This window comes from Alosa pseudoharengus, unplaced genomic scaffold (assembly GCF_046254945.1).
Source record: "Alosa pseudoharengus isolate Yale_2024_CS ecotype anadromous, Long Island Sound unplaced genomic scaffold, YU_APseudo_1.1 YU_APseudo_1.1_scf_6, whole genome shotgun sequence".
NCBI classification, from domain to species: Eukaryota; Metazoa; Chordata; class Actinopteri; order Clupeiformes; family Clupeidae; genus Alosa; species Alosa pseudoharengus.
In genome coordinates, this window is record NW_027468848.1 from 36,579,764 (window position 1) to 36,600,436 (window position 20,673).

Genomic DNA, 20,673 nt, shown 5'->3' on the forward strand with positions numbered 1-20,673 from the left:
ACACACACGATACAAATAATTAAAAACAAACGGCTATATCATTATGAGAACACAAAGTCAGTGTAGAGGACTGTCCTACTGTAGTCTAGTCCAGAAGCCAAGCTTAACGGTCATTCTATTCTATGTACCGGTAAATAGTAGCCTACTTATTGCTGCTCTAACTATATCCTTGTGGCAGTGTACCGTTATTTTACCTTTATTTTACTTTATTGGCTAACAAATGTCAGCTAAAGGACTAAATGCAAACGTAAATTGCAACACAATTTATCACACCACCACAAAACCATTAGACTACTATATCTATGCTAACAATTTAACAAAAGTTATGTATGTGAGTATCATGACTGAAAATAACTTGCACAAATAATGTTCAATATTACAAACATTCTCCACACTTCAACGGGTAAAGATCTGTCCATCTACAAATGATCCCACGGTTACAAATAACTTACAAATACAAATATATTTCATAGTTGCATATCAATGCTAAACTATCCTACAGTTACAAATCCTAGCTATTCAATAATAAATGTCTTAAAGGTGGTAGCTGTCAGGAAATATTTGTAACTGTACAATACATTTGTTTGTCTACAACCTTCACCAACTACTGCAGGCTACAGAGGTCTCACGGTAAATCACACAGGTAATCTACAAGCCTGGAGTGAACAAATCAAGTTTGATGGACAAACCAAATGCACACCATCAAGCAAACAAATAGGAAACATAGGCTATTGTCTACGTACACACGTACACACACACACAGTGATGCAATTTCCTGTGATACAATTATATTTTACATCCTGAACACCAACTGAGCAAGACACGGTCAGCTGATAGGTGATATATTTCTGGGGGCGATGCATGACTTTCACAGAAAGTCCCTCTGACTCTAAATAGAGCAGCTGAGGAGAGCCCAAGGCCAATCTTACCCTCAGTATAACAAATGACACCCTATTGCAATTGTTAAGCTTTCTCTGCCACCATACAAAATTGATGATGTCATCAATATGCTATAAGCTAAGTGACACCATCCACTGCGATGAAGAAATAATAAGTGGCAATAATGTAGAGAAGACATCTCTAGAATTTGAGATACTGGGAAACACTCCTCAACTCCTCTCCTGGATGTTCAATATTCTTCAGCGGATATTTGAGTAAGGCCAGCAGAATTCAGCATTTTAAAGATCACTCCAATCACATCACTGCTTTAGGTCACGACCACTGGATTCTTGTCACGAGATGGTTGGGGGGGGGGGGGGGGGGGGGGTGGGTTACTCAACTGTGCATCGTTTAAGAGCAAAGAGGCGCCAAGGCATTACCAGGCATGGATCCTGGCGGATTTATGCCGCCGGGCACCATCAGGGATCAGGGATGACTGGGTGATGAAGGCATGGAAAGAGAGGGGAAGAGAGGGAGGGGGTGAGCGAGCGAGAGGGTGAAGGGGGTGGGGGAGTGTGGGGTGGGGTAGGGTATAGAGGGAGACGATGAAGAGAGATGGGATCTTCAGGCGGAGATGTGGCGAGCAGCTTCACTCATGCATGCAGGCTAGGAGAATAGGGAGAGGGGCTCCGAGGAGGAGCGCAAGTGGAGAGAAAGTATAAAAACAGAGGATGAAGAGACGGAACGACAGAAAGAAAGGAGAGAAAGTGGGTGAGCACATGAGAGGAGAGGATAGAGAGTGAGAAGACAGAGATGGATAGATTGGTAAAATGGAGAGAATGATGATAGAGACTGAGAGAGAGAGAGAGAGAGAGAGAGAGAGAGAGAGAGAGAGAGAGAGAGAGAGAGAGAGAGAGAGATGAATCCTGTGGGTTGCACAGAGTGACCAAGAGCAAGCTAAGTCTTTAGGCTAATCAGATCACCAGGACGTGTGTGTGTGTGTGTGTGTGTATGTGTGTGTGTGTATATATATATATATATATATATATATATATATATATATATATGTGTGTGTGTGTGTGTGTGTGTGTGTGTGTGTGTGTGTGTGTGTGTGTGTGTGTGTGTGTGTGTGCGGATGCAGCTAGTGGCCATGTACTCACCAGAGGCCAACAGAAACCGAACCCTGCAATCAGAGGCTTCCATTCAGCCACACTGATTACCAGCAGATACATTACCAGCAAGCCCTTAAACTCTTAAACATATGGCACTCCATTATGCTCACAGACAAAGCAAAACACACACACACACAAATGTGAGGCTTCTCTTTCTCACTTAAACAACACTCACACAAGCTCTATACAATTTCCTCTTCTTAGACAAACACAAGCATGCATGTGCATACACGCAAATGTACGCACACACACGCACGCGCGCGCACACGCGCACACACACACACGCACACACACACACACACCTCTTCCCATCGGGGGATGAGAGTTTTGACATTTTTAACATATGGTGCCGTGTTGCTTTGGGCAAGAGGAACTCTGTGCTGAGCGTTAGTGCAGGTACGATGCACATAACAGATGCATAGTGAACACACACACGTCACGTCCAGTTAAACCAGACTGACCTCTCTATCTGTCCCATTCACTAAAAATACAAATGCACACTCCGCAGGCAGACACGCACGCACGCAGCTTCCCATGTAGTGAATGATCTGTCAACCTTCACCTGGTCCCTCGTTTATTTCCTCAACCCTGTTCTGCACACTATTATCATAGACATATGGTTATATTGTATTATTACACGGCTCTTCACAATGCAAGTAGAATGCTCCATTGACTTGAATGGGATTTCCCAAAGTTATAGCCATAATTATTTTTGACTAGAGGACCTCTGAAAAAAATAATGACCGCTGTCAATGGCAACAGAGTTTGTGCTTCCAATTCAGGTCTTTCATATCACTCTGCAACTACTAGAACTTCATTCAAAAGTGAAAAGCAGACGGTTGATCAGCTGTGTTCTAAAGAATGTTTGATTCAAGTTCAGCGTGTTGTTGCGAAATACTTGTTTCTCAGCAAAAGCCACGATGAACGGTAACAAATAGGCTATAGCCTAGGCTATGTAGGCAAAAGAGTCATATTGTGGAGAGTTTATCGTTTCGTTTTGGCAAGTAGCTGTGTAATAAGCGGGATAATGTATAGAACGCCGCTGCGTGTTGGGGTCTGGTTCGCCCTGTCAGGACTTATTTTCCCAATTATGACCTGCGTTCTATACATTATCCCTTACATATTCTGTCATGGTAAAGGCAGGACTGACATCTACTGTCAGTAGAGAGGGAGATTTATTTTGCTTTAGTGTTAAGAGAATAAAATTCTAGAAGAAAAAAAGAAAATGAGGAATAATGGACGGATAACAGATCACAACAGGGAGTCTGAGTTACGAAGAGAATGCAGGAGAAATAAAGCCTTTCAAAACATGACCACTCTGATAAACATAGTGCTGTACATCAAAGGTTTGGCAACATGCCGTCTCATCCTAATAGAGTGGTGAAGTCAACTGGATGTGTAGTTATTAAGTGTTAGCATTTTAACACCTGGTTCTCCAGGAGAAAAAAAAACCCTATGGAAAGTGTTTTTTGCAAATTTGGCAAAAATAATCATCTGCAATAAACAACCGCAGTAGAAAACCTAGGCATTCGGTTTGGTGAGTTATATTCGGTAATTTGTGACGAACTGTCGTCTTGTAAAAATAACAATGTTTCTACCAAAATGCTAAGGCAAACATTAGGTGGACCAAACGGAGACAACATACAGGTTGATTCTGTAGAAAGGACACAGATTTGGGGTTATTTCTCAGGAAAAGGAACATGCAAAAATGCAAATTCAGAACAAACAAAAACGCTAATTCCCCACATACAAAATGATGGCGGTGACTGACACCCTCTATAGCCATTCATCCACTGAAAAGGGGGAAAGGTGGTGGTTATGGTTAGAAGACAAAGGCACATAGGACTGTGTGCTGGTGAGAAAGTGCTCGGTGAGATTTGCTTACAGAGGTGGGTGTGGCCGGAGAGTTGGGGCGTCTCCGTAGTGACAGGCGCTGGCTGCGTAGCGAGAGCCTCCGGAAGGACTCTCGGCTGCGTGAGGCCAGGCTGCGAAGAGACGCCGCCCGTTTGAATCCGCTGCCTTCGTCGATTCCTCCTCCTCCACCTCCTCCTCCCCGCTCAACATTACTCGAAACGAAGCTCAGAGCCCCTTGAAGGGAGCGGCGAACGTTCCCCATCCACCCAGTCACCTGGGATTGGGCAACTGTCAGCTTGTCGCCAAAGTACTCCATTGCTGGTGAGTGGGAAGTTTTTAAGACAGGAACCACAGGTTCAGGTCTGAGTCTGCTGCCAACAACTACAAGAGGTCCTGAGCTTTTTGCAAACACTGAAACAGGTTTTGTTTTGTTTGCCTCTAGGACTGGCTATTGTTCAACAGGGAACCCATGTGCTTGAAGGTACTTGACAGAAAAGAGAGAGGGAAGAAGCCAATGTCTATATCCTTTCCAGAGCTTCAGATCCAAATATGAGTAAGTTCTTATAGTATATAGAGTATTAAAGAATTACACTGAGATTCCTCCTCGTAAACAAAGGTATTCTGGTTCCATCCAAGTCCTTCAGTAAATAGTGTATGGTGCGATCCAACCTAATTCAACTGAACTCGCCCCCATGGGTAGCTGGTGACCTGGTTGGAGCTTGCTGTTAAAGCGGTCCCAAGCGGCGGACTCGCTCTCTTGGTCTGTGCATGCGAGGAACACTTCTTCTGGTGGTGCTGAATGCTAAAGGGTCAGAAGTAGGTCGAGGAGTTTTTTTTCCTGATTACACACACACACACACACACACACACACTTTCTCAAACACATTCGCTACAGCACACACAGAAAGCCTACAGATCGAAGACCAGTCAGCTGGCTTCTAGCTGAGTCAACCTCAATCGCTTGTGACGGTCTCGCTGGCTGGCAACTTACTCCAGCGAAAGCTTCCTTGAGTGACGGGCGAGCTCTCCGCGTTTCAAAAGTTGCTCGACTGAGGAGTTAAAAGACGTGGTGCATTGCAGACCAACGGTCACTAACGATCATTAGCATTCCCACTGATCCTCAAATCCTCTGTGGCTTTCTGGTTCAGCTCTAATGCAATACTGTGTGATGATGATCACCACCATCATCTCCAATATCCCAGCTAATCCATGTTTTCTGACAGTCAGGCAACTCGAGGTCTGCAAGCTATCTGTACCAGAGCCCTTGCCATCATGATCTTTCCACAAGGAGTCTCCGCTGAAGTATCAGTTTCTAAATGTCAGGCACACCCTCTGACTCATCAAAGAGTGTGCTCACTTCATTTCGGCTCCAAGCAAGCAGCAGTCGCATCCCTCACAGTGCGATTTTGAAAGGTAATATGCCTACTGTTGGAGACTGGTGACCGTGCTTCCAGCTGCCATGGATTCACTCTGCAGTCTGGCCACCTTGGCTGAAACTGCGCTGCTTAAAGTTACCGCATCTAACGCAACAGCTAGCAGAGCTCGTTTGGCCACACACTCTCAGGCTCTGCATAAATACACACATTAATGTCAAAGTAACAGATGTGGCATTTTGTTTTTCGTGCCACGTAATAGGAGGGCAAGCCAAACCCCTGCAGAAGGCAGGGCGACCACACCTGTGTGATTGGAGTTTGTTTTTGTTTTTTTTAAAGTCTGTGGGCAGATTCTCCTCACACACAATAAATGGGAAGGGTTGAAATGTGTGAACACTAACAAAACATATACACAGAAGCTCAGAAACACTAAGAAATGCAAAATACACAGAACAATGACATTTATAAGACTCTGTTCTCCTCCTACATTGACAAATGCAGCTGACAGTCCCAAACACGTGCCCTCCCTCACATAGACATACCTCGTGTCGCTCATACACGCCCGCACAAACACACACACTCTTGAGAAGTCTCTTCTCCAAACAACCAGCTCTATATCCCTATAGTCCCTCTTAAATCTTCCTCCGTCACGCTCAGATTCTCCCCAAAACTCCTTGATCCTGTGGTGGTTATATCCCTTAACGAGACTGAGACGCAGCCGGCTTCCCCCGACGAGCTCTTCCTCTACTGGGGGCAAACTCAGCGTGGAGGAAGCCCCATCGCTCCGCAGGCGCTGGTGCTACTGCCGATGCCCACGCTCCGTTTCTCCTTCCTGCTCTGTATGCAGTGCCTCTTCTGCTTGGTGCATTAAGGGGAGCACTCCGCGAATGCACATCATATGAGACTGGAGCAGAGGAGGAGGTCAAAATGCCCTTCGGATGCTCCACTCACCCTCTCTCTCTTTCCTTCCTTCCTTCACTCCCTCTTTCCCTCTCTCTCTCTTTCCCTCTCTCTTGCAGGTGCTAGCAGGTGGAGGATGAATGCGTCAGCGAATCTGCTCCCGGAGCACAGTGCTAGAGGACTTGCGCTCAAGGAGAAAACAGAGGAGAGGGAGGTAACTGTGAGAGAGGAGGGTGAGAGAGAGAGAGAGAGAGAGAGAGAGAGAGAGAGAGAGAGAGAGAGAGAAGGAGGGTTGAGGGAAGCCGGTGATTTGCGACAGGGAGGGAGGCGGGTGATGGTGGCAGTGCAGTGCCTGTTCCTGCATGCGGACGATCGGAGCGAGGCAGGAGACAGGGGGAGAGGTGGGGTTGTTATGTAATCCCGCCTGTGATCCCATATCTCTGGGACCGCACAGGGGGACTTGGGGACAAAGGGAACAGATGGACAACATAAAAGGGAAATGAACAACAAGGCAGGGGAATTGAAAAACAAGAAAGAGGAAAAAGAAAGCTAGTGTTTACAATGACTGTGTGTGTGTGTGTGTGTGTGTGTGTGTGTGTGTGTGTGTGTGTGTGTGTGCCTTAGGCAGACACGTTTCCTCTACACATCAACACCATCCACGCCACAAACTGGATGATTAGAAGTGCTTATTCATAAGTAAAACTCATCATAAGTAAAACTGATTGGCTCATCCTTTCACAGCTTTGTGTGCTGTCGCCCCCTGGTGACCTACTATGAAAGTTCAGTTACTGATCTTTACAACGTCACAAAATTCCTAATATCCTAAATCCAAGAAAAAAACAAACACCAAATAAGAAGCCATATATTTCAAAATGAATCTTCTTCAAGAGACGTTTATTGTCATTGATCATCTAGTAGAAAAGTCAGGTGAAATAAAGTGATACCTTGAAGATCACTAACACTAAAACACAATTTGTTAAAAGACACTCTTGTGATCAAGAAATTATATTATCTTTGCAGGTACAAAAGCAGCTGCAACTAACAAACCTCTATTGTCTCTTATAAATAAGCTCAGTTCTAGCACAAGCACCACTAGTTCTGCAAGGTTTGTTTCAGTGGTTAGCTGTGTTTTGTCGTAATGATCAACTTTTTTCAACACGTATTCAGGCTGAATTAACAATGCATACCCACCACATGTGCACACAGTAAAACTCAGTGTGTGAGCTCCCGCCGCCCCCACCACACACCCGCACCCACACCCACCCACACACACACACACACCCATACACAGTTAAATGGCCTGTATTAGCTCAAACAGGAAACTGAGGGTGGACTTCTATTTCAGATAATGACAACAGGATGGCAGATCACAAGGTGTGCAATCACGCTCTCACACACTCACAAAAAACACATACTGTGTTTGTGCAACACACTGCAACACACAACACACACACACCTTACAAGTACAGAGAGCAGTAAAGTATAACACACAAATTTAACTTATCTTATATGAAGCATTGGAGGAAAGTATCTGCTAAGAGATTTAGGCTAACTGTGTTGACTTGACTTTGGAGACACTGACTCAGCTGGATTAGTTAGTACATTGCTGACCTCCAGTGAGTTACAGCTGCTCTTCAGGTAAGTAATGTACTGCATGTACAGTAATCACTTGATTTTGCATAGCTCGGCCATTCAACTTTTCCCATACAATGCACAATTTGCACATTCCAACAAAAAATCCTGACTGGAAACTGGATATTTATTTATGAACATTTATTAATGTCCATACAAATCTGATTCCTTACAGGCGGGTGGATTAAGTCTCGATTAACATACCGGTAGGTATAATGTACAGTAATTATAGTTGATGATGAACAGTTTATCCAAATTTGTTGCATTTCTATTTACTTGTTTATGTTAATGTTGCCATGACTACCTTGTGCTTGGATCTCACAGCTGTGAAGAAAATCTTCCCCTGATATGGAGCATGTACATTTGTTTAACTCCAATAACACAGAGGATGAAGGCATACACAGTGAATTTTAATGAATGCACTTAAAATACAGGATTTTCTTGCCAATTAACTGAGCTTTATAGATTGACACAGCTACTTTTCTATAGAGTTAGCAATAGAGTTAATACACAGGAGAGGACTGCACATGGGAATGCATTTCTCCTCCATACTCTTCTTTTGGATTAAAGCACAACCTGTGGACTAATGGGCACTTTGTCCCACGGTCGTATGTTAGTAATAGCCTTGACTGATGCAGTAGTTAGGCCTATTCCTACCTAAGGTCTCCTCTGCCCTCTAGCTTGAATGTTGAGATAAAAGCGTCTGCTAAATGAATAAATGCAAATGTAAACAAATATTATACACAATGTGTCTAATTGAAAATGATTATATGCGAATAAGTGGAGTGAAATCCCAGCTTGTGATGGATTGAGTACAACTAAATTTTCATTACATACCTATCCCCTTCTCTATGCATACAGTTGAATCTACTAAATTCACTTAAAGCTCGCAGTATCTGCGATTTCTGTCTTTGTACTCCTGACTTTGTCTTTAGTCTTTGTCTGAGTCTACAGGGCCCATGCAATTTAACACATACAGTATGAAAGCATAAGAAAGCAATGACATCAGCCAAGATTACTGTCACCATAGACAACATTGCCAGCCCAGCAGAATTTCCTGGTGACACGCCTGGTCAACCCCTTAGAGTAAGACCTGCTAGTGATGAAGCAGTTATACACTAATACACTCTATGACGGCACTGAGGGGAATATGGCTTACAGCTATGATATCATTTCACAAGAAGAACAAGAAAAACTCCAAGGGTTTTAAAGTGGAAGTGAGAGCAGAGAAAGATGAACATGGAATTTTTAACGTCTCTAACGAAAAATGCTCATCTTCCATAGAAATCAGAACGGTCTGGACATTAAAAAAAAGACAGACAAACAAAATGACTGGGCATCACTATGAATAAATAATCAAACTATTCCAACATATTAAAACATGCTCCTAAATAGCTATACCAGACCAAATTGGGTGATTCATGACATCAAGAATCCTTCATATTCTTAAACGTTCTTTAATTTAGTAGAACAGTAGAAAAACTTAGCCACCTCATAAAAACTGGACCCTATAACTCATTGAATTGTATTGTATTGTTTTAGTGCAGTCTACAAATGTTTCCAGGAAATCTACATCATCATCAGACAGTTCTTGATTCCAGTATTTTGTGAGATTCAAATGCATGTGTGACAAGCACTAGTGCTCTGGTCAACTGTTTGTTTGTGTCCTGTGTTGTGGCAAGTCAAATCTAATATCACCACATCCTTCCTCCTCCACCTTGAAGAGTAGGCTACATAGAGCTTTATCTATGAGAGCTGCCTTTTACACCACAGGCCACTCTGAATCAACAGATAAAACTCAACTTACCCACAGACGCTGCAGAGGTCTGAGGCAGGATGGACACAGATACGGCTCCATCACCATTCACCCATCCACACGCATACACCTTCGACTTGATGAAGATTTGTAAACCAGCGTTCTCGTTCTTCCACTAACCCTGGTTGTCTCACGGCCGTTCAGGTTTAACTTTTGATCTGAAACGCTCTCTTTCTCTCACTGGATGTGCTTTCACTACGAGCAGACACAACTTCCTCCCTGCACCGAGTCAGGCTCTGACTGGCCCTCGACTGCTGTGGGAGTAGCATGGGTGATGCAAGCATGACTCTTCCTCTGCAGATGACCCAGTCAGTGAGAGAGCGAGGGAGAGAGGGAGAGTGTGAGAGGGAGAGAGAGAGAGAGAGGTTGAGAGAAAGGGAGAGAGAGAGAGAGAAAAGAAAAGAAGAGAGAGAGACGCACATAGAGAAAGAGAGAGAGATATATATGAAGGTGTCGGTGGGTGGGTGCACAGGGGAGTGGAAGGAGGAAAGACAAACACTCAGAAACAGACCCCAACAAACAGAGAGGACAGACTATTTAATTAATTAATATCTATAGATATCTGCACTACTGAAATCAAATTCAGGCCAGGTCAGATATATAATGTCAAATCGTTCAAATAGAAACTGTGTGTGAGAGAAAAGTAAAGTGGAGGTGAAGTATAGGGTAAAGTGCACAGGAGGACCAAAACCAAAAACACTCTTTCCATTTCAATACCATAGCCAGTCAGTCAGTCAGTCAGTCAGTCAGTCACAAAGTCATGCAACTGAGTGAGAGGCTTTCCTTTTTCACTCTGAACAAAACCAGTCTCTTCACGAGACACACAAACCTAATCTAGAACTGACTGCAAAGATCTGGACTTAATTGGTTAATGACCCAGGCTGGCTTAACAGGGACACTGGGTTTGGTAGGCCCTGGTGAGCATCACACAGAGGGTTTAATTCAGTGGTTCTCAAAGTGCGGGGCGGGTCCCACTAGTGGGGAATAGAGACATGACAGGTGGGGTGCAAAGAACAAGAGGGAATTTGTTTGTTTTTTTGTGCCCCCCCCCCCCCTCCTTCTCTCTCTCGCAACAGGACTTGTCACCGCTGAAGTCAAATTCTGCTAGGTGCTTCTACATCAACTGCTAACTGACAGGAAATGAAAATGAAAGTTTAGCGATCAGGAACTGTCAGGAATTTGTTCTCCATTTGAAGAACGTAATCAATTGCTGACGTGCACAGACAGCTAGACACAGAGCGTATCGTAGTACTTGCATCGTAGGCCTAGGCATAGGTTACTTTCACTTTCTAGAGTGCGCATTCATTACGTGAAAGATGCTTCATACCAACACAGTGATCAAACATTATAAATGTATCATGACTTGTTGTCAAACACTTACTCCAATTAGAAAATCAAAACCAAAATCATGTAAGTAAAGACTATGTTAAATGTTGTTATCTCATTGACGCCTGTATACTGACTGATGCAGTAGTTAGGCCTATTCCTACCTAAGGTCTCCTCTGCCCTCTAGCTTGAATGTTGAGATAAAAGCGTCTGCTAAATGAACAAATGCAAATGTAAACAAATATTATACACAATGTGTCTAATTGAAAATGATTATATGTGAATAAGTGGAGTGAAATCCCAGTTTGTGATGGATTGAGTACAACTAAATTTTCATTACATACCTATCCCCTTCTCTATGCATACAGTTGAATCTACTACATTCACTTAAAGCTCGCAGTATCTGCGATTTCTGTCTTTGTACTCCTGACTTTGTCTTTAGTCTTTGTCTGAGTCTACAGGGCCCATGCAATTTAACACATACAGTATGAAAGCATAAGAAAGCAATGACATCAGCCAAGGTTACTGTCACCATAGACAACATTGCCAGCCCAGCAGAATTTCCTGGTGACACGCCTGGTCAACCCCTTAGAGTAAGACCTGCTAGTGATGAAGCAGTTATACACTAATGCACTCTATGACGGCACTGAGGGGAATATGGCTTACAGCTATGATATCATTTCACAAAAAGAACAAGAAAAACTTCAAGGGTTTTAAAGTGGAAGTGAGAGCAGAGAAAAATGAACAAGGAATTTTTAACGTCTCTAACGAAAAATGCTCATCTTCCATAGAAATCAGAACGGTCTGGACATTAAAAAAAAGACAGACAGACAAAATGACTGGGCATCACTATGAATAAATAATCAAACTATTACAACATATTCAAACATGCTCCTAAATAGCTATACCAGACCAAATTGGGTGATTCATGACATCAAGAATCCTTCATATTCTTAAACGTTCTTTAATTTAGTAGAACAGTAGAAAAACGTAGCCACATACGTGAAAGATGCTTCATACCAACACAGTGATCAAACATTATAAATGTATCATGACTTGTTGTCAAACACTTACTCCAATTAGAAAATCAAAACCAAAATCATGTAAGTAAAGACTATGTTAAATGTTGTTATCTCATTGACGCCTGTATAAGAGGGTGGAAGATGTGACAATTTTGACCTTATACATTTAATAAAAGGCCTTAAATTGGAAGTATTTTGGCTTTGATTCTCTTGACGCTTCAAGGTAGATCCTGCCTTTGTTCAGGGCCGAGGTCAGGGATCTTGGGCTCAAAAAGGTTGGTGACCACTGAATTAAAACATCCTGCAGACCGAGACGGAACATGTAACGTGGAACCAAAATGCGAAAATAACATTTTAATGTTAACATTTTACCGGGGTGATGGGGTAAGGTGGGGCTTGAAAATTCCTCACCTCCAAAGAGGGGAATGACAGAAAAAGTTTAAGAACCACTGGTTTATCCAGAGATTCCAATCTTCTCGTGGGGCATGCCGCATGGGGTATGTATTTTTAAAAAAATGGAATTCTGCGAGAGAAGTGACGAAGTAGTAGTACCCTGACCCTGAACAAACTCCTATTTTGTGTTGGGTGTCAATTAGGTCACCACTTTCGATAAATTAGACATCTTAATATCTTTCCCACAGCCTAGTAAATTATGACGGCATCTGCTAAAATGACAATAAAAATAATGTTTTTTTGAGACAAATGACAGTTCCACCCCATATAAGTGCATGAGAATCATTTATGCTAAGCAAGATTTGAAAATGTTCGGCAACATATGTGATGTCAGAACTGATATGATTGGCTCAGAGTGACCCAAGCTAAAGCCAGTTAGCCATTATGTTTTCTATCAATGGGAGAAGATTGCCATCTTTCGCACAACAATAATAGTAATAGTAACAGTAATACTACTAATATTAAACATCAACAGTGAAAATAATGGGTTTTCATACTAACAAAAACTATAAACATAAAAAGCACCTTTGTCCTATTAAAACATCTTTGGTTTAACTGCAAAACTGCAGTTCTCCTGAAAATGGTGGCCAACCTTTGCAATATATACTGAAACTCTGAGCCTAACCATTACTTCCCATACAAATGTCAGTGAACAAACATTTATGACATACTGAGAAATGATCTGCGTAAAGGAAGATTGGACTGAATTGCATCACAAATACCTTTTCATACCTTTGTCTCTGATATCTTTGTTTTAAGAGGGAACCACTGTGCAGTTGATGTTCCTGGTGGTGAGATGTCCTCAAAATAAAATACAGCTGGTACATGCTAAGTAGCTACAACAACTCTCAACAGGTGAGATTACATAAGTCATGATAGTCTTGTGTTCCTCAAGTTCTCAACATATCTCACCGAAGTGAACTAGTAGCGTATGTCTTCAACTGATTGCAGATGTGTGTAAGCAAATACTTTCACTGGCTCGCCAAGCAGTCATATGACTCTACTGTTGATAAGCAGAAACTGATTGAAAGGCTATCCCTGGGGGTTGGGGCCAATAAACAGATAGGCTTAGATCAAGTTCTTTGGGGCATGCCGGTGTGACCCGCTCTACATACATGTCATACTCCAATCCAACCACCAGGTGGCGTCTGTGGAGCACGGCTCTAGCCAAATCACACACTCACCAAACAGGTTTCCTAGACACAACAGGCAAGCTGAAGTTACTTTTTCACATAGTGCAGGTTGTGTTATAGGTGAAACAGACGCTTATGTTTACTCGAGCAAATGCCTGCCTCAAATCTGCCCGGTAGGTTTGTCTTTGTAGTGCCGTATAATGATCTAACTCATAAAAGAAAAGTGTTTGCTAGGGGAGAGCTATGGAAAGAGTCCTCCACGCATTCCTCAGACAATGTAAACTAAGGAATGTGAACACAACAATTCCTCATGAATTCTCCTCAGGTTCAGTGTATTTGCAAATGGAAGGAACAGATTCTGTGTGTGTGTGTGTATGTGTGTGTGTATGTATGTGTGTGTGTGTGTGTGTGTGTGTGTGTGTGTGTGTGTGTGTGTGTGTGTGTGTGTGTGTGTGTGTGTGTGTGTGTATTGGTGCTGGAACAGGTGGAGCAGGAATGAATTACATTGGCAAAAAGATAATAGTTTATGAGTAATGGCAGAGGCATTCACCTCCAACACAAACCCTCCTTCACTAACCATAAACATGCGGACACACACACACACACACACACACGGCTTAATAAGGACACCACCTCTAGCTTCCTCTTAATCTTCCATCTGATGCATGATAGTAGTATGGGAAGTTTGTATGCAAGTGTACATGACTAACAGGTCAAGTGCTTGTCTGATTTTCAATAGTAAGGTGTGTGTGTGTGTGTGTGTGTGTGTGTGTGTGTGTGTTTGTGACTCACCCCCCAGCTTTGCCGTCCCTTCTCTCTGTGCGCACTGCGGCTCCTCATGCGGTTCATCGGTGCGTCCACGGAACTCTCGCATGGTGCAGAACGCCGGCTCACGCTCCTGGAGCGCATCCGAGATAGCTCCTGCACATGCAGGACACACACAGTTACACACACACATTTGAACAGCACCAGGTCATGCTGATGCAGTTACAAAATGGGTAATTTCACAATCAGGGTGTGCACTTTCTAAATTCTCAAAATGCCATTGTTTGGGTTTAACACAGTCAATATAGTCAGTATTAGATCCTCAGTCTAAATTAATATTCCATCTGAAGCATTATAAATCCTACTGATGGGTAGTACACAGTCTATACTTCAAGAAATATTAGTGATTTTATGTATGGGATATAATATGCATAATTAAGGGTTTTTGTTGCAAATACACCAATTTTTAAAAATATTCTTGTGTAACTTGTTTTGCACTAAATAGCCATGACCTTTTTAAATGATTGCTTGCCAGCATTGAAATGTTGTTGTAACTGTAAAACTTTTTTTTTGGATTTATCTTGATTGAGCTGTGTCTGATGGACTGTCAAACATTTGAGTTGGAGTAGACATTTTAGTGTTTCTTTGTCTAAACACACAGATAATTAAGACGTTACTTCTAAAATGGTAAAACACTTTGGTTTGTCCGAAACACTTTATTTGGATAAAATTAGGGTATCATTTTGCATGTTTTCACAGATGCATAATTATGCTATTTTAATTGCATTTGTAATCACAATTGTAATTTCAATCAACTGTGCTTCACCCTCTGTGGTAAGAAGGTGGTAAATAGAATCAAATGGATTTCAGTTTCATTAAGTGAGCCTTTGCATTGACTAAAAACCCTGAAAGTGTCAGGTACAACTCAGGGATTGATCAAAGCCAAAATCACCTGTGAATTCCATGATAAAACCCCATGGTCAAAGCAGTGTATGTGCGTAATCTAAAGAAGAGAAATCCCTCCAAATATGAACAAATGACTCAAAGGGACAGATAAGGCAGCACCAACATGAGGGTCTTAGGATATGAAAACATGACTTTATCTTTTGAGGGTTATAGCTTGCCTGGTAGGCCAAACTCATTCACGAGTGAATAGTCTGATGACTAACAATTGGGAATTCTTTACAACGCTAGCATGGTAATGGGTGTAGACATATCATTAACTTTGAAATCATTGGTCAATCACATTGATCAGAGTCGCCTAAACTTTACAAACTATAAACAGAATAGGCAGTCAGGAAACAATGTGTGAGCCTACTTTTGCTGTAAATACATTTCTGTATTTTTTCAACTACAATTTTTGGTTAAGTTTAGGGTGATTTCCCAGATGCATACATGCTTCTGATGTTCAAATTAGTTCTGGGCATGTTGTTGGGAGGTTGTTGCTTGGTATGAAATATAGCAAAGGTATACCCTCTGCCAAATGGGGTCAGTCAGTTGAGCTTTTTCTAAGACTAATGTCGAATTTCTGTTGGCGGAATTTTTACCTTTACTTACAACACCCACTATGTCTGTTAACATTATGTGTTAACTAAACTTTTTTCACATTGCATTTGTAAGATGTTAAAAATGGCCTGATGTGGCCAAATTGTCTGTCCATTGTCTACTTTTGCTAATATCAGTTGTGGAAGTGGTTAAGATTTAATAATGAAACACCAATTTGTGGATAAAAATGAATTACTGAAAGGTGCATTTTGTGCCAAGAAATTGTACTTTTACTGTTTTTTTTTCCCAGTTGTCAATGTGCTCCAAGTCTAGCTATTAATAACAACATATAATGTTGGAATACTATGACATATTTGGGGTACACAGGCCTGTGTGTGAAAAATGTGAAGCGCACACCCTGATTGTGAAACTACCACAATACAGAATATCCTTACAGATCCCATTTGATCTATTAATAAAAACGTTTCGATTGATTTACCTATTATGCAAATATGCAACATACGGAGACACACATTGAACACAGCTACAATGCGCATGCACACACACACACACACACACACACAATCATCCACATCCAAACAAAACAAATCACCATTCACCTTAAATGTAAATGCATCCTACTGCCTGCAACTCTAAATGCTTAGACACATACAGATCATACCAAAGCCTTTACCTGCTGGCTCGGCTCCCTTCGCACCGTTCTGCCCTCTGGTCTTTGCCCCTGAGAGGCCAGCTCCCAGGCCATGGGCTCAGATACACCCACATCTGTACTTGCAACCTGCTGCCCCATGCTCCGCATACTCGAGTCCTGCCCTCCATAGGTCTCTTTCCTTTGCGTGGATGCAGAGGAGTGGGACTGGTAGGGCAGCGATGCCCCAGCAAAGTCACTCTCCGTAGGGAAGCCAACCCACCGCCTGTCAGGAAGCATGGCTGGTGTATGTGAGGGGACTATAGGAGTTGTGTGTGGGGTCAGAGCAGAGTATGATGCTGGGTTAGGGGCAATAGCTGCTGGGACAGGATTGAGGGACTGGGATGGAGACAACATGGGGGTCACGGTGACTGCTGGGGTGGGAATCAGAGGAGGAGGAAGTGACGGTATCAGTGGAGCTGCCTGAGGTCTCTCTGGCTGCCTCTGCAGCATCTGGTCCATGCTGGTTTTGGCGCCAGCGGCAGGCCTTCTGGAGATATCCGCCAGAACCCAGGGGTCATCCACCAGGACCTCATCCCTTGGCCTTGGTTGCCAGACGTCAGCCTGGGATGATGACCATGCTACGTTGGTCCCCGTGGTACTCCTCGTCCCAGCCGTCAACCACTCCGGCTCGCCTGAGCCCAATCCCCGGTCACCTGCCCGGAGTGGTGCCATGGGCTGAGGGAGGGAATGGGGAGCAGTCTGAGGTACGGCCGGAGGTCTCGCCCACTCTGAGCTGGCTGGCTGAGCCTGGGGTTGGGTTTGGAGCAGAGACGGTGTGTGTGGCTGGAGAGGTGTCTGGATTTTGGTCCATTCTGGAGTAAGCTGCTGTGTGTGGTAATGGTTGTTCTGGGGTGGATGTTGGGTGGGGGGCGTTTGTGTTTGATGATGGTGGTACTGTGGGAGTTGTTGAGGCATGGGCTGAATTTTGGTCCAGTCTGGAGTGAAAGGTTGGAATTGGGGCTGAGGTTGGTGTTGGTACTGAGGGTGCTGCTGGTGGGTTGCAGGTTGGACTCTGGTCCAGTCCAAAGACATGGGTTGAGTTGGGGGTTGGTACTGTGGTCGAGGACAAGGCTGTGCTTGCTGTTGAGGCTGAAGCTGTGTTTGCTGTTGTTGTGGAAAAGAGGGCTGGGGTTTAGCCCATTCGGGGGTCTGAGGCTGAGCTTGTGTTCTCACTGGAGTTCCAGAAGGTTCCGTGTTCTGGAATCCTGCCACTGGGAACATCTCCCCAGAGGGAGATGACTGGGCTTGGTTCTTGAAGGAGTCAATGTCCAGGATGGCCAATCGGTATGGCTCCTCTGCCCGAGGGGAGGGCTGTTTCCAGCGGGCTGAAGGATGCTGCTCAGTGGGTGTGATGGGGGTTCTTCCAGATCGATCACCCAGGTTCACAGTATCCAAGTCCAGCACTTTGGGTCTGAGGGGAGACTCACTACTCCTCTTCTCCCTCTCTGCTGCTTTTCGCTGTCGTTCCAGCTCATGTTGTCGCTTCCTCTCCAACTCTTCTTCCTTCCCTTTCTTGCGTTGCTTCTCTTGCTCTGCTTGTTGACGTTCCTTCTGCCGCTGTGCCTCAAATTCGAGCAAGCGTTGTCTCTCCAGCTCCTTGAGTCTTTCAAATTCATCCAGCTCTCTCTGTCTCTCTCTCTCAATCTCCTTCTGTTTTTCGCCCTCTTTCCATCGCTCAATGGCTTTTTGTTTATCAATCTCTCTCTGTTTCTCAAGTTCCCTCTGCCTCTGTTTTTCAAGCTCTCGCTGTCTGTCCTGTTCAAGCTGTCTTTGCCTCTCCAGTTCTCGTTGTCTCTCCAACTCTCGTTGTCTCTCCAATTCTCTTTGTCTCTCCAATTCTTTCTGTCGCTCCATTTCCTTCTGTTGTCTCTCCATCTCCTTCTGTCTTTCTATCTCTCTGTGTCTTTCTATCTCTCTCTGTCTTTCAAGCTCTAACTCCCGCTGCCTCTCAAGTTCCTTTTGCTTTTGCCTCTCTCTTTCCAATGCCTTCTGTCTTTCCAATTCTAGGTGTTTCAGTCTCTCTATTTCCCTCTGCCTTTCCAGCTGCCTCTGTTTTTCCCTTTCAATCTCTCGCTGTCTTTCCAGTTCCTTTTGTCTTTCCAACTCTCTCTGGCGCTCAAATTCTCGCAGCCTAAACCTCTCCTGGTCAAGCATCCGCTCCTTTTCCCTTTCATACTCCTTCTGTCGTTCCCGCTCTGCTTCTCTTTGTCGCTCCAGTTCTTTTTCTGCGGCCTTTCGTTTCTCATACTCGATCTGTTTCTGCCGCTCTCTTTCCAGATCTTTTTGCCGCTCCAATTCTTTTTGCCTTTGAAGCTCTTTTTGTCTTTCGATCTCCTTCTGCCTCTCTTTTTCAGCTTCCCGCTGTCTCTCCAGCTCCCTTTGTCTCTCCTTCTCCCTTTCTGCTTCCCTCTTCCTCTCCATCTCTCTCTGCCTCTCCTTCTCTCTTTCTTGCTCCCTCTTCTTCTCAAACTCCTGTAGCATGCGTCTCTCTGCCTCCATCGCATAGTCTACAACTCTCTGATCCCTCTTTCCTTCGTTTTTCTGTTCCCTCGTTCCCCCTCCTCCATCCCTCCATTGGGGCTCTGGCTGCTGAGTGCTCTTCCTGAGTGCGGCATCCAGGGAGGGGTTCCTGCGTAGCGGGATCACCTTACCCTGTGAATCCATTTTCCCGGACCTTACTGAGAAGTCCTCATAAGGCATGTTAACAGACACCACCCTCCCCTCTCCTCCCATGAATGACCTCTCAAGTCCTCCCTCTAGATGAGATCCTGGTTCCTGTACCTGTCCGGTGAGCGCGAAGTACGTAGCTCTCGGTTTGGTCGCTTGTTCATCACCCTCAAGCATTTTGGGTCGTTTAGGTGCTGCAACCTCTTCTCTCTCACTCTCTATTTCTCGCTCTCTCTCCCTTTGTACGTCCACCTGTTTGTTTTCTACCTGAGCGAGGAGGTTCTTCTCCACCTCTTCATCCTCGTCTTCCTCCAGCTCAGCTGCTGCGGCCCTGTGTACCTCCATCTGCCTCTGGATCTCTTCTTCCATCATTCTCACCATGTCAGTCTTCCTCCCTCTCTCCGCTTCACCCTGACGCTCTGTGGCATCCACAACGCCCCACCTTTGCAGGGACCCAACTCTGAGGTAGCGAAGGTTACCATCTTCCTGCCCTAGTGGGTGTTCACTCGGGCCCTGGTCTTGACCTCTCTCATCAGGCCGGGAAGTGAGATTAATATCCCTCAGTCCGGCCTCTGAGCGACGTGTGCGTAACGTGAGGGCCCGTTCCTCCAGCTGAGCCAATGGCACCTTCTCACTCGTGACCCACTTCTCACCTGTGACAGACACGGTCTCAAACACGTGATCCACACGCTCCAGGTTGGCAGGGGATGCCGATTCACAATAGACTGCCATGACCAGACTACCGTCATCATCGTCTGCCTCAGGGCGGGCCTGCAGGTCTCCTCTGCCCCGCAAAGAGAGGCTCCTGCCAGGCTTGTGTTTCCCTGCTGCCCCCTCTGCTGCTCCAGGGGCCCCAGATCTCCCATCCTCCACCATCTGCACATTGTGTCTTTCCACCACATTCTCAAAGAGGGCCGCTCGGACTGTCTGCACCCCGCCGCTGGGGCACGCCCCCTGGGCATCACTAACTGATCTGCGCCCTTCAGTGGGCCTCCAAGAAGATGGCTCGGGCTGGTCATGGACTTCCTGTAGGACCTCCTTCCTGTCGCCTTCATGATTTGTTTGGACACTGAGGGTTGAGTCTCCAGGCTGCAGGGAGGGAGAGGGAGCATAAACAATATGATTAGACTTCCCTCAGAGGCACTTCTTTGATGTCTGTCACAATAAACCACTATTTAATTTCACATTGAAAATATTTATTTCTAAATATTTGTTATATTTCTTGCCATTTCATTTATAATTGTACCATTTTTAATAACTAATGCTATAGTTATATTAATTGAAATATTATTGAAAAGTAGAGGATATGTATTTCATTTATATTTATTTATTTAATTATTTATATTATTTAATGCGTTACGGTAATAGTAATTTATTAGTAATAGGTATAAGTTACTATCATAGTAAATGCATTTTGCAGTTGTATTCATAGTTGTATTCTTAATTTCTATATTAAAGATTATAACACACTATGGGAAATATAT

General features: G+C 44.1%; 1 protein-coding gene across 4 annotated transcripts in view; it reads right to left on the reverse strand.

The window, feature by feature from the left end:
* The window catches only part of LOC143105492 (uncharacterized), a 57,361-nt gene that overhangs the window by 18,053 nt on the left and 18,635 nt on the right, over window positions 1-20,673 (reverse strand). For all 4 annotated transcript variants that reach the window (XM_076269451.1, XM_076269450.1, XM_076269452.1 and 1 more), the window contains exons 5-6: window positions 16,505-20,278; window positions 14,353-14,481 (exon numbers count right to left, since the gene is read on the reverse strand). In XM_076269451.1, coding sequence (XP_076125566.1) covers window positions 14,353-14,481; window positions 16,505-20,278 — 3,903 coding nt within the window. The remainder of the gene's footprint in view (window positions 1-14,352; window positions 14,482-16,504; window positions 20,279-20,673) is intronic.